This window comes from Dermacentor silvarum, chromosome 11, assembly GCF_013339745.2.
Source record: "Dermacentor silvarum isolate Dsil-2018 chromosome 11, BIME_Dsil_1.4, whole genome shotgun sequence".
Taxonomy (NCBI): Eukaryota; Metazoa; Arthropoda; class Arachnida; order Ixodida; family Ixodidae; genus Dermacentor; species Dermacentor silvarum.
In genome coordinates, this window is record NC_051164.1 from 21,254,720 (window position 1) to 21,268,649 (window position 13,930).

Genomic DNA, 13,930 nt, shown 5'->3' on the forward strand with positions numbered 1-13,930 from the left:
TCTCTTCATGTCGGTCTACTTACGCCGCAGCACACCTGCTTACTTAATCAGCTCATGTTTACTACAATTCATATTGCTACCAAAGCCGCTCACCTTACATCGTATGACATTGCTGTGTTGCTATCGCATTCATTGCTTCGCCCTTAGGGCGAAACTGTGACATTTTTTTCAAAGCATTGGGGTTTAGGGACAGTGAAGGCAAAATAGACTTTAAGCGGGTAGAAATAACCAGAGGTTATCTGATTGGTGGATAAAATCAAGGCAGGGTTGAAATTTCACCCACCACAAAGTACAAAATATGTTAATAGTCATGGCTAGGTGGCGTATGCCACCGCCCGGTTTAAAGGGTTCAGCCTCATCCATCCATCCATCCACGTGCCCCTATCGATAAATATTACCAGCGGAGCTGTACTTAGTCGAGCGTGCGCCGTCGAACACGGCCGCCGTCACGCAGGAGCACAACCAGAGAGGTAACTGGACCAGGAGAGGATGAGAGCTTCGCCGGGAGAGTGCAGGTCACGTGACCAGCAGAGGAGGAGAGGCGCGCTGGGCGAGGAGGCTACCAATGAGAGGGCTCGCGCTGGGGAGAGGGGGTGACCACAGCGAAGCTGTGTATTCGCGGCCGCTTGGCTGGCCCGAACGGCGTTACTTGCGGGGTATGGGACGCATCAACCTATGGTGTCCACGTAAAAGCTAGCCGGTCGGGCTGAACGAGCGCCAAGTCGTGCTGCGTCATCCCGACTGCATTGCGTAGATGTTGACTTAGCACGACCCGTTTCCAGTGTGCATGTAAACGCGGACGGGTCGCGCCAGCTAGCGGAAGATTTGCGCGGAACCACAGTGACGTCGCGATTTATGCGCCCTCAGTGAGAATGTTATCAGTACCCGATAAAGGCAAGCACTGTGCAGCGCAACCTTTTCTTAACGATAAGACCCATCAAATAGAGCTGCGGGAACCGCAAGCCCCGTTCGAATACGTCTCGGCTCGACGCTACTTTCCTTCATTGTCCAGACTAGTCAGAAGTGAATTCATGTAAACACGGCGACGCCAAGCTCGGTTAGACCGATTTCTGACTCGTCGCACTCCCGTTAGGTTCATGTAAACGTAGCCCTACATTGGCACGTGGAAGCACGTGTCCGCTGGTTCACGCAAAGGGGAAGCTAGGAGCGAGTGGCTTTGTGAGAGACGCAAAATTAGTTGATTTTCTACCCAACGGGCGCGTAATGTAACACGGCGCATCAGGCACGGGCAATATAAATATTTTTCTCTGACACAGACAACGAGGCACTGCCGGTTGTTGCCCCCACCTTTATAAGATCCGGGGCAGTGATGCAGGTGCTTTAGAGCAAAATCCATGGATATGACAGAAAATGGCGAATCCTGTCTTCCCGGAAGCGCCTCCTCAGAAAATAAAACTTAAATCATGGGGCTTTACGTGACAAAACCACGATCTGGTTAGGAGGCACGCCGTAGCGGGGTACTTTGGAATTATTTCGACCACCAGAGATTCTTTAACCTGCACCTAAATCTAAGTGCACGGGTGTTTTCGCATTTCGTTCACATCGAAATGGGGCCGCCGTTGCCGGGATTCAATCCCGCGACCTCAAGCTCAGCAGCCCAAAATCATAGCCACTAAGCAACCATTGCGGGCCATCCTCAGAAGCAATTATGTCGTTCCAGCTTACTTCAGGTATCAGAAAGGCTACAGGCATCGGAAAGGCACCACTCCCATGATCTAGACAGATGTGTAGTAGTCATCTTCCATTTGCAATACCATAGCTATCGTAATTAATATTTCAATTGCACATAATTGGATTCCGGAATTTCACGTGCCAAAACCACGATTTCATTACGAGGCACGCCGTAGTGGTGGACGCCGGTTTAATTGTGTTCACCAGGGGAACTTTAACGTGCCCCCAATGCGCGGGACACGGGCGTATTTGCATTCGCCCCAATCGAAATGCGGTCGCCGTGGCCGAGATTTCATCCCGGGACCTCGTGCTTAGCAGCGGAACACCATAGCCGCTAAGCCACCGCGGTGGGTAAATTCCATTTACTTACGACCTTTTACAGCGAATCTGTTAGCCTCTTGTTGGTCGGGAATTATCGCTGCGTCGTCCTCACAGGGGGAGGGGGGGGGGCAGAGATAGAGAGAGAGAGAGAGAAAGAAACTTGTACGCTTAAGCTTCGCCTTTAAGAGTGGAACGCCATAGTATTCAAAGATCCCTGGATGCTTGTCAGGCTTCCCGGTAACTGCAGCTTTCTTTTTTCTCCACCTTCACCTCTGCGCGCCGCTGCCGTTGTACGTTGCCGAGGAGGCGAGCGCCATCTGGATGGAGTTCCTGCAGGTCATCATCATCATTATCAGCAGCCTATTTATGTCCGCTGCAGGATGAAGGCCTCTCCCTGTGATCTCCAATTACCCTGGCTTGCGCTAGCTTATTCCAGATTGCGCCTGCAAATTTCCAAACTTCATCATCCCACCTACTTTTCTGCCGTCCTCGACTGTGCTTCCCTTCTCTTGGTATCCATTCTGTAACTCTAATGGTCCACCGGCTATCCATCCTACGCATTACATGGCCTGCCCAGCTCCATTTCTGCCGCCTAATGTCACCTAGATGTCGGCTATCCCCGTTTGTTTTCTGATCCACACCGCTCTCTTCCTGTTTCTTAACGTTAGGCCTAACATTTTTCGTTCCATCGCTTTTTGTGCGGTCCTTAACTTGTTCTCGAGCTTCTTTGTTGACCTCCAAGTTTCTACCCCATATGTTAGCAATGGTAGAATGCAATGATTGTACACTTTTCTTTTCAACGACAGTGGTAAGCTGCCGGTCAGGATTTGGCAATGCCTGCCGTATGCACTCCAACCCAATTTTATTCTTCTGTAAATTTCCTTCTCATGACCAGGGTCCCCTGTGAGTAGCTGACCTAGATAAACGTACTCCTTTGCAGACTCTAGAGGCTGACTCGCGATCCGGATTTCTTCTTCCCTTGCCAGGCTATTGAACATTATTTTTGTTTTCTGCATATTCATCTTCAACCCAATTCTTACACTTTCTCGATCAAGGTCCTCAATCATTTGTTGTAATTCGTCTCCATTGTTGCTGAACAGGACAATGTCAGCTGCAAACCGAAGGTTGCTGAGATATTCGCCGTTGATCCTCACTCCTAAGCCTTCCAGTCAAACAGCTTGAATACTCCTTCTTAGCATGCAGTGAATAGCATTGGAGAGATTGTGTCTCCTTGCCTGACCCCTTTCTTGATATGTAACTTTCTACTTTTCTTGTGGGGAACCAAGGTAGCTGTGGAATCCTTGTAGGTTTGCTAAGATATTCACGTATGCCTCCTGTACTCCTTGATTACGCAATGCCTCTATCACTGCTGGTATCTCTACTGGATCAAATGCCTTTTCATAATCTATGAAAGCCATATAGAGAGGCTTATTGTACTCCGCAGATTTCTCTAGTACCTTATTGATGACATGGATATGATCCATCGTAGAATATCCCTTCCTGAAGCCAGCCTGTTTCTTGGTTGGCTGAAGCCAAGTGTTGCCGTGATTCCATTGGAAGTTATCTTGGTGAATATTTTATACAGTACTGAAAGCAAGCTAATGGGTCTATAATTCTTCAATTATTTAACATCTCCAATTCTATGAATGAGTGTAATGTTGGCGTTCTTCCAGCTTTCTGGTACACTTGAAGTAGTGAGTCATCCTGCCCGATCGTGCCGCTGTATGAATGGTAGAAACGCTGGAAAAGAGGTTTGAGTTTACTTTTAAGAGAACTTTGTTTTCTTGTATATTCAAATTACAATCCGACGCTATCATGCCTGTAGGTTGTGGTTAAGTCATATTTTACGATCTTTCTGATGTATATTACTTTGAGAAATTCATTTAGTTCACTAACGCCTCTGCGTCATGCGGAGGGCCTGCGTGGTCGGGGTGGTTCGGGATGATTTTCTCCGCCACCATTTTCTGCGATACGGGGCCCTTAACGCTATCGCGTTCAAAAAAAAAAAAAAAAAACAACAAAAGCTTCAGAGATTGAAGCGAAAAGTGCAGAAATTCTTTAGTATCGCGCATACAACCTACAGCACAGCATGCGTTTCAGGAAAGAACCAGGACAAAACCACATCAAACCATGTCATTTAAACCACATCATTGATGATAAGGCGCTGCTGCTAACAATGCGAAACACGTATAGCGCTCCCCGCATACGTTTTGCAGTAAAGATTACTGTTGTGCAAGCTGCCGCGGGGACGGAAGGCTGCTGCGTGGCAAGGACGTCACTAGCCTTTCGTATATCAAAGAACCAGCCTAGCCACTGATTTCATTATTTTTTCAGCACCTGAAAAAACATGGTATGGGTAGGAAACGAATAGTTCCGACTCTCGAGGGGCAGTGTGAATACCAGAAGCGGCAAAGAGAAACTAAACGGCAATACTACCAGCGGCGGCGTGCTGCCAAATTTACCATTACTTCCATTACTCTAAATTACCATTACTCTGAAGCAATAAAGGATTACATACCCCCGTAGTTGTAGTGGCGGTTTTCAGCAGCTTCGCCGGACATTCACTTTGACAGGGCCGGGATGGTGAGTAAATTTTTTGTGTATGCTTTTACTGTTCATATGGCACCCAGCGGCCGCAGCTTCCGCAGTAAGCTGGAGCTGGTTCGCAAATCAATCAGCCCTAATTTTTTCAGTTAGAAGACTTGACGGAAGCCGTATGGCAGCAGCAGTGACTTTCAATGAGTTTTCAAAAAAAATTTATAGGACTCGCGCGACTTCCGAGATATCCATCCCCAAAATCTGGTGGAAAGAATTGGGGTGTCCTATGCATGTGTACGAGTTGGTGATAAGCGAAGCTTTCTTTGATGTTTACTGAAATGTTTTCGCTTCACCTCTGTTTTTTGACTTCTATGTAGCTTAACGATCCTTGATCAATGCACACTCTGGTGTCGTTTTGTTACTGTCACCTTTTAACAGCGGAGGTGTTTATGCCAAGCGTAATCTGTCTGTCGTAAACAGAAAAAAAAAAACTCCGCGGAGCGAACACGTCACTTCGCGTTGCCTAGTAACCGCCGGCGCAGGTGCGCGCTCGCTTCGCCAGACGCAGACACGGCTCCACGGAGCTCCCGCCAGCTGTGCGCTACTGCGCATGCGCCGTGACGTCATCCCGGCGCGCGTGTCTGCGCTCGCCACCCGTACACTGTGAATAGCTTTCGCCCCCCTTCCCCTACGACATCGCCACCAGCTGCGCACTACTGCGCATGCGCCGCGAGTCAGACGTGACGTCACAGCCAACTGTGCGTGCGGTCCTTCGTTCCGTATGAAAGCAGGTGGACGACAGCGGCGTGCCAGACGTAGTCATGGGGTGACCAAGAAAGGTTCGCACTGCCGAGGAAGAAGCCGCTTACCAAGAATCGCGGCGCGCTGCTAAGCGAGAGTGCCAGCATCGACGCCGATTGGACCCAGCAGGGTTAACCGAAGACACCGCTGCAAAACGACTTAGCACATCAACTTTGCATCACTTAGCATTACTTCGTATAACTTAGCATCACTTCGTATAGCCAGGACCAGCTAGCAACCGATGACCTCCGCTGTGTCTTTAGCCTTGCGCCACTAGTGCAAGCTACCCCGAACTTTTATTGCGATAGCAATTATATGGACACTTCAACCGGATTTCTACCGTTGGCGTCGCCGTCGCCGTGAGGTTCCGTATAGATAAAATCTTCGCCGCACGCCGTATGCCCGAGCGGGAGCGTGCGGGGACGCGCGCTATCGCGTAGAGCGAACGCACTCAATCTCCCACGCGCAAGCAAGGAAGCGGAAAGCCAGCGCCGGAGGGAGCGGGGGGGGGGCACTTCTACTCTGCCAACAACCGCGCTCGTCGCTTGCCCGCACAGTCTCTTATCTCTCCTACGCGCAAGCAAGGAAGCGGGAAGCCAGCGCCCGAGGGAGCGGGGGGGGGGGGGCGCACTTCTACTCTGCCGACAACCGCGCTCGTCGCTCGACCGCACCGTCTCTTATCTCCACACGGCTCTGAGCTTTATGCACTGTGCATTCGCCGCTCAGTTTCTGTTGAAGCGATAGACCACGCGTACCTTCGCCCGCTGCCGCTGCGGCGTATGCTCTTGCTGCCAGCGTTTTGACAGTCGTTGTCTGCAGTCATTCAGTGTGATCTATTCATGTTTGTTTGTGCGCGCTCACACCACGCTTGTTCATTCAGTTAGTAATAGTCGGGCCACACTTTCCAACGCACGCTACACATGCAATGCTGCCCGGATCGGCAGTGCAGCGCTACAGGTGTGTCCCTTCGCACGCGCTGCCAACGGGAAGCGCTTCTCATCAACACCACCGTTTCACACGCGCCTTCTCGTGGTCATCGAGTCTCTCTTCATGTCGGTCCACTTACGCCGCAGCACACCTGCTTACTTAATCAGCTCATGTTTACTACAATTCATATTGCTACCAAAGCCGCTCACCTTATTTCGTATGACATTGCTGTGTTGCTAACGCATTCATTGCTTCGCCCTTAGGCCGAAACTGTGACATTTTTTTACAGCGTACAGAACCGCACTTTCCAATATTTGCATACGCATCTGTGGCACGCTCCTTCTTGCACACGACACGGAACTTAGCGAACGTCCGTTCCGCGTTCCCACTAGATACTGGGAAGGTTAGGTGATAACATTGCATAATGTGAAACAGAGGCCAGTCGTGGGCCCGCATGCGCCGGAACACCGTAGGCTCAACAATTTCTTTCGCATCGTATGTCTGATACTGCAAAACGGTGTATGTCAGATGGCACCCGCCGAATGTTGGCCTTCTCGTAATAACGAATTAAAACCCAGTGTTGGTGGATGGGTGGCGCAAAATTGAAGGTGATACATACAATCATGAAACGTAATATACCAAATTTACCATAGACTGAGCATGCTCTACTTCGCTTTCACTCCACTGGCTCATCTTAGAGCGAATAATAGGTTTTTCCGCTGCGGATTGTGTTGACAATGCGTCACGTATCTCCGTCGAAAAACATTTCCTTGCCCTCTGGTCCATGTACAGCTCCTGTCACGGCGGTCCACAGGGAGGGAGTGGTGCACTTCCGAGACCATTGGGGCCGCCTAGGATATTTGACATATTACCATAGAAATTGGAACTTTTTGTCGCCAGTCACAACCCCATTTCAAAGAAAGCGCTCCTACCATTCATCCAGGAGAGGTCTTCGCGATCACGGTGTGTTCTGACAAATATAAAAACGCGTGTAGCGCCGCCTAATGGGACACTGTGAAATAATTTGTACCATTAAGAGCGAATAATGATGTATATGTGTCTGTAACTCACATTCTGACACCCGTTTTTGGTGTAAGGGTGTGAATTATAGACAGATCCATACCATTGTTCACTTTTAAGCGTGTAAATCATTTTACAGTGTAGCGAGGTGATGAGCGCTTTGTCGGTGTGCTCCTTCTCCACATACCCGGGCTAAACAAACATTTATTTACCGATAAGAGATGTTTTAATCTAGTTTTTATATCTCCAACTCAGTTTCTTGGGCGTTGGCGCGTGGCTTATTTGAAGATGTCATGCATTGCGGTGTTCGCGGGGAAAGGCATTGGCAAGTCCCAGGACGGAAAGCCATCTTCGTGTATTGTAGGGATACGTGGCTTCTAAGTCCGACTTTCTCGGTTAAATAGGAATTCGTAAAATATCTTGCCGCCGAGTGTAACTACAGTTTGAAGCAATTGGTTCTTTAATATTATATACTAGGGCAAATCACTTATTCCCCTACATGGAACACGCAATTTCTTATATATGTGTAGTAGGGGGTGTTCCAGGGGCCGTATTCTGAAACGTTTCCCTAGGCGAAATTTCTTTTTTTCGCTTTCAGGCGTGCGCGCTGATTGGCTGGTTGAGCAAAATTGAATGACGTCGGGCTCAACCACCCAATCAGTTCATCCAATTTTGCTAAAACAGCCAATCAGCGCACGCCTGAAAGCGAAAAAAGAAATTTCGCCTAGGGGAACGTTTCAGAATACGGCCCCTGTACTTGGTTTAAAGTGTGAATCGAACTTTTTTTTTTGTTTTCGAATCCAAGTGCTTGCTTCCATAACTTGACAACTCACTTCATGAATACCCGGCTATGGTCGAACATTTTGGGCTTACGGTACGGACATGCGTGTATGTTAAGACGCATGCGATAAAAAAAAAAATTCATAGTGCGTATATGCAGTGCAACTCAACCAGGATCTGCGCCGACATTTGGAGCTTTTGCTCATTTCCAAGGTCCTCCGTAGAATGAACTCTTAAACTGAAAGGCGTATATTCGAGAAAGTAAATGAGAATCTTCTTATGACATTCTTTGCACGTTTCGTATTCGCGACTTCCAGAAGTAAGAAAAGGGAACGGCACTCAATTCTATACTTGCTCAAACATAGTACTTTTTGAAAATTTGTACTCGGTTAGATTCGACAACTTCGCTTTTCGAACGTTGCCGCTGCGTAAGCCTCACCAAGAGAGTGAGAAAAAATAAAACACTGTCCTATGTCCTTCTGAGACTCCGAGGCAGATTAGGGTCATTATCGCTTTTTAACTTGTTTCACATAACCTGCTGCCATGTTAAAATTGCGCAAAACGAATTTTTCGTTGAAATATCACTGCTTGACGCTGAAAGCAATGTCTCCTTGTACGCGGACTAAGGAAACGGTCTCATTATGTTCTACATAATAGAGACTGCACTTTTATTATAAACACGAATATGAACGTAATAGTTTTTTATTGTATTCCTTTCATGGGGTACAAAATATGTTTGTAAAATCTTCTAGGTCCACGGCCGACTAAGGTAGTGGGGGACCCAAAACGAGAAAAGCGCTCGCAAAGAATTTATAGCCAAGGAAAAAAAAAAACTAAAAGAAACAGGATATTTGTTAAAAATAATAACAAGACATAAAAGTAAACTATATTATATTGAGTAATATCACATATGACGTCATACAATAGAGGAAGCAAGGAATGCAATTACAAACAGGAAAATGTGGCATTTTTATAACAACGGACCAAGTCAGAAAATTAAGACAATCTGTATTGCCATAAAAACCGTTAGTAGTCTTGAATTAGAGACACGTATTTTCTAGCGAAAATGTGTTCTTGTGGATTGTGAAGCGGCAGTGTCACTTTTGATGACAGTTGGAAGGTTCTTCTATATTTTAGCACCAACAAACGCTATCAAATGACGCCCTATGCAAGGCTTTGTTAAATAGAACTTGTTAGGAAGTGTTTCTCTAATGAGACGGCCTATTTGATCGTACCATCACTATTTAACTTTTTTTGCCTGTAACATTCAGTGGGGTGCGGGCGTGTTAATGCATCATTTTGTATTATATCATCTCGCTGTACTCGAAGCGCACTTCACTTCACAAACGATATATACCAAGTTAGTGACTATATTTTTCGTAAGATGAAGGCAAGAACACGCTTAAACTGCTTGCACGCAGCTCTGCATTCCCCCGACTTCGTATCTGGGATCCGTACGTCCCGTCTAGGTGCCAACTACTTCTTGAATATCTAATTTCAGCGCACCTTTTGCTCCGTCAGAGGGACATGAAAGGCTTAAACTGCTTGCACGCAGCTCTGCATTTCCCCGACTTCGTATCTGGGATCCGTATGTCCCGTCTAGGTGCCAATTACTTCTTGAATATCTAATTTCAGCGCACCTTTTGCTCCGTCAGAGGGACATGAAAGGCGTACTGCTGCAGAACGGGTTGAGAAAATTTAATCACTCGTCACACGGAAGCCCCCAAAGAACATACCACATCGAAGTACTGCAGATTGGGCAAGTTGGTGCATCGTATTCTTGTCTTCTGGGTCAATTACTCACAGGGGACCCTGATCACGAGAAAGAAATTTATAGAAGAATAAAATTGGGTTGGAGTGCATACGGCAGGCATTGCCAAATCCTGACTGGGAGCTTACCACTGTCGTTGAAAAGAAAAGGGTACAATCATTGCATTATACCGGTGCCAACATATGGGGCAGAAACTTGGAGGTTAACAAAGAAGCTCGAGAAGAAGTTAAGCACCGCACAAAGAGCGATGGAACGAAAAATGTTACGCGTACGTAACGTTAAGAGACAGGACGAGAGCGGTGTGGATCAGAGGACAAAAGGGGAAAGCCCATATTCTAGTTGACATTAAGCGGAAGAAATGGAGCTGGGCAGGCCATGTAATGCGTAGGAGGGATAACCGGTGGACCATTAGAGTTACAGAATGGATACCAAGAGAAGGGAAGCGCAGTCGAGGTTGGCAGAAAGCCAGATGGGATGATGAAGTTAGGAAATTTGCAGGCGCAAGTTGAAATACGCTAGCGCAAGACAGGGGTAATTGGAGATCGCAGAGAGAGGCCTTCGTCCTGCAGTGGACATAAAATATAGGGTGATGATGATGACGATCCTTGTCTTGCTTTAGCGCAACTCAGTTTGAGTAAGACGGGAAAAAAGGGGGCAGGTGACAGGGTGAGCGCTAACTTCGAACTGGTTTCTTTTTTTTTTCTAGTTGGAAGTTAGCGCTCACCCTGTCACCTGCCCCCTTTTTTCCCTTCTTACTCAAACTGGTTGCGCTAAAGCAAGACAAGAGTACCACACCGGGCAACTCTACGCGAGTCTGGGATCAGCGCGCCCATGCCGGCGAAACGAAAACTAAACAGACGAGGACAATAAACGCAATACGAAACATCTTTCCAGCGCAAAAGCGAACACGGACGCCTACGCTTAGACGACAATAAATGTGGTTGGACCGGCGCGTCGTAGCCGATGGTTGCGCATGGAAAGTATATACGTTCATGTGTTATCGGTAGAAATGGACTAAGCTTAGCAAGTTATAAAGCATTTACTCAGCTCCACGAAGGTCCAAGTGCAAAAAAGTTCGCCAGGTATTACACGCTTGTAATACAAGAAGGTCAAAACGTGCTGCACATTTGGTAATACATGCAGTCTATACAATCGATGTTGTCGTTCGGCTTCTTCCGCTCGTCGCATCCTCAATTGTTCCGCTTCTCGCTTCCGCAGTTCGGGTTCCCTCTGTCTTCAGCATCGTGCTAGTGCAGCGGCACGCGCTTCTTCCGCAGTGACGTACTTGCGCGGCCGTCCTCGCGAGCCGCAATAGCAGTGCACGGTCCTCCATCGCTCGCCACCGACAACCGCCGCCGCCGCCGCTTCGACTGTGACGTCAATGCGCAGAGCGCGCGCGCGCCCGCTTTTCTGCGCAGCAACACCTGGCACGACAACAATTACTAAGCCTAAAATTCGGCAGACACTTAAGACTGCTTACGTGCGTGAATGCGAAAGCATTATACTGTTTGTAGATCTCGGAACGTCATCAGCGTGCTCAATTTATACACTCATGACCTGGCGCCACCTGCTCCCCCTCACCGTCACGTGCGGCGCCCAATGACGGACGCACTAGGCCACACCATTAGTCAGCAAGATGGCTGTGACGCGAGGTGTGCAATGACGCACTGCACTAGGGCCACCTCTACTAAGCTAGAACAGCTGTGGCGTCCGGGAAGCGTGTTCGTCTCGCTCCCCGGAGGCCTGCGTTCGATTACCACCCAGACGGAAATGCACCACGTTGTCTTTTCAAAGCCACTAATTTAATTTGTTTACAGGAACCTCCCGGAGAGTTCTCACGTCATTCAGACCATTTTCGGACGTGTTTCTATAGATATACGGTGGTTTCTATCGATATATTGATATATATATAGATTTGCGGCGCGGGCAATTTTTCGTCACGGCGCAGTTTCGCCAAGGTCAACCGCCAACACAGACACTTAAGGCTTTCGCGTTAAAGATAATTTGAAACCGGAAGGCAGAGTGACGCATCAGCGTTCTGGCCAGAGGAACTCTGACCTTCATTCCCCCCCCCCCCCCTTTTTTTTTTAACCAACCCATTACCATGAACTTAACGAGAATATAGTCGTTAGATACCACGTGTTTGGTCTAAACTTATTTCGGGCTTTCATTATTGTCCCATTAAGTGTTTGGCGGTTGCGGCGAAACTACATCCTCAAGTCTAAGCCGCCGAGGCAGATGGCAAGGCAACAGGCGGAATTATGCATAACTTTGGAAACGCAAATAACAAACGCACTTACCACTGCGTACATTGTCTAGCACTTTGTCTAGACATTACGCAGTTGTGTGGTTAAATCCGGTTCAATCAATACACTTCATGAAGGGTAAAAAATGTAAAAAAAAGGGAAGGACACCGGCCACTGAAAGAATACAACAAAAGACGTTTCATGATGCCTCCCGACCAGACGGGCTTCCGTCAAAACATCGACTTAATCAATCCACTCACTCACTCACTAAATCAATCAATCAATCAATAAATCAATCAATCAATCAATCAATCAATCAGCAGCGTTTAACGAATAATTACTCCTTTTCGGATTGCAGCCAACGGCCAGTGGAATATTCACCAAGGGGCCCCTGGTGTCGTGGCTCGTTCCGAGCGATGACGTGCACTGCGACGGCACCAGCGACGGTGAGGAAACAACGGCGGCGACGAAGTGGGCAGCTATCGAAACGAAGGACTACTGTAAGAGGACAAAAGTGTGCGGCGGCCATAAGGCCGTATTTGACAAAGAAGTAGCAAAGTGGACAGGTACCTAAGAATTTCACAAATAAAGACAGAGGAAGATCGGTAGCTACATTAATTTGGCTGCTTCTACTTCATTGTTTGTTTTGTGGCGGAGATGTCAGTGCACCTAAAGGGGGGAGGGGGGCGCTCTAAAAACGGTTGCATGCGATTTTCAGGGTTTTCTGAAACAACTGTATCGACGATGTATGCGTACTGAGGGAAGGGGGGGGGGGGGGGGGGTTGTAAGCGGTGGCTAGGAGGGCAAGTTTCGAACTATGCGGGTTATTAGGGAATAATTGAAAAATCCCAAACCCTGATTCTCGGACTATTTAGAGACGGCCATTGCAGAGCTCACGCGCTCTACCCCCCACCTTTAAGCCGTGGCAGATGTTGTACCGCTCTAGCGGGCAGGTGTATAAATGGTAGGTTAAGAGAACACAGGCAACACAGTAAACAAAGATACACAAGATTATTTCCTTGCCAGTCACGTTCAAGCAGCGCAATTTCTGTCCCCTTTTAATCATGCAGTTATTGGATGCACAACTTCATTCTCGAGGCTCGACTGATGTAGTCCTTTGAAGTAGCATGTATCAGCAAACCTTCAGTAAACAATAAGGTAAATTTTCTGCGCAAGCGCTGATTTCAACTTGTGATAACCATTGTTAGAATTACTCTTTTCTTTCATGGATTTTTCGTTCGCACAACGCGCAAGCGTAGTTCTTCCGTCACCTGCCCTGACAAGCCTGGGCGCCGCTGTAGCAGATTCTGCAAGACGCACTCTGCAGTGTCTGCTCTGGGGTGAAAAACTGAGTGATGAGCGTGCAAGCGGTGCCAGCAAAAGATTTCTATTGTGTCCCCACGTGACTGGAAGTAAAGAGCGGGGGGGGGGGGGGGGGGGCGGTGCGACCTAGGATTCTGTCTTCTACGTCTGCCGAGCAGCTACAGTTGGTGAGTACGTTTTGACTTTGATAGTGCTTTGAGTATTGTGCTTACCTAAAGGACCTTGACGCCAGTGAAGCTGAAAGCATTGCTTTGCATTTGTAATGCAACACCGACTACACCGGCAGCCTGTTTTGGCCGTACAATCAAGGGCTTCATTGTGGATAATGAGTACCAGGTCTAGTTTTCCATCAGTTTCAGTGGTTTTAAGTACTGTTTTTATGCACACTGATGTACGGGCCAGACCTTAGCTAGTGGAAGACTTTCGATGAGACACACGGGAGCGCCTGGGACTGGTACCTGAGGTATAGTGGCATTGGTTGCTGCGTGAAGGATGTGAGGGCTGCGACCTT

General features: G+C 47.9%; 1 protein-coding gene across 1 annotated transcript in view; it reads left to right on the forward strand.

Annotated features, from left to right (window-relative positions):
* Positions 1 to 13,930, forward strand: part of LOC119432453 (uncharacterized) — a 103,985-nt gene that overhangs the window by 69,191 nt on the left and 20,864 nt on the right. The window contains exon 10 of the mRNA XM_037699616.1: positions 12,455 to 12,662. Within this exon, the coding sequence (XP_037555544.1) occupies positions 12,455 to 12,662 (208 nt within the window). The remainder of the gene's footprint in view (positions 1 to 12,454; positions 12,663 to 13,930) is intronic.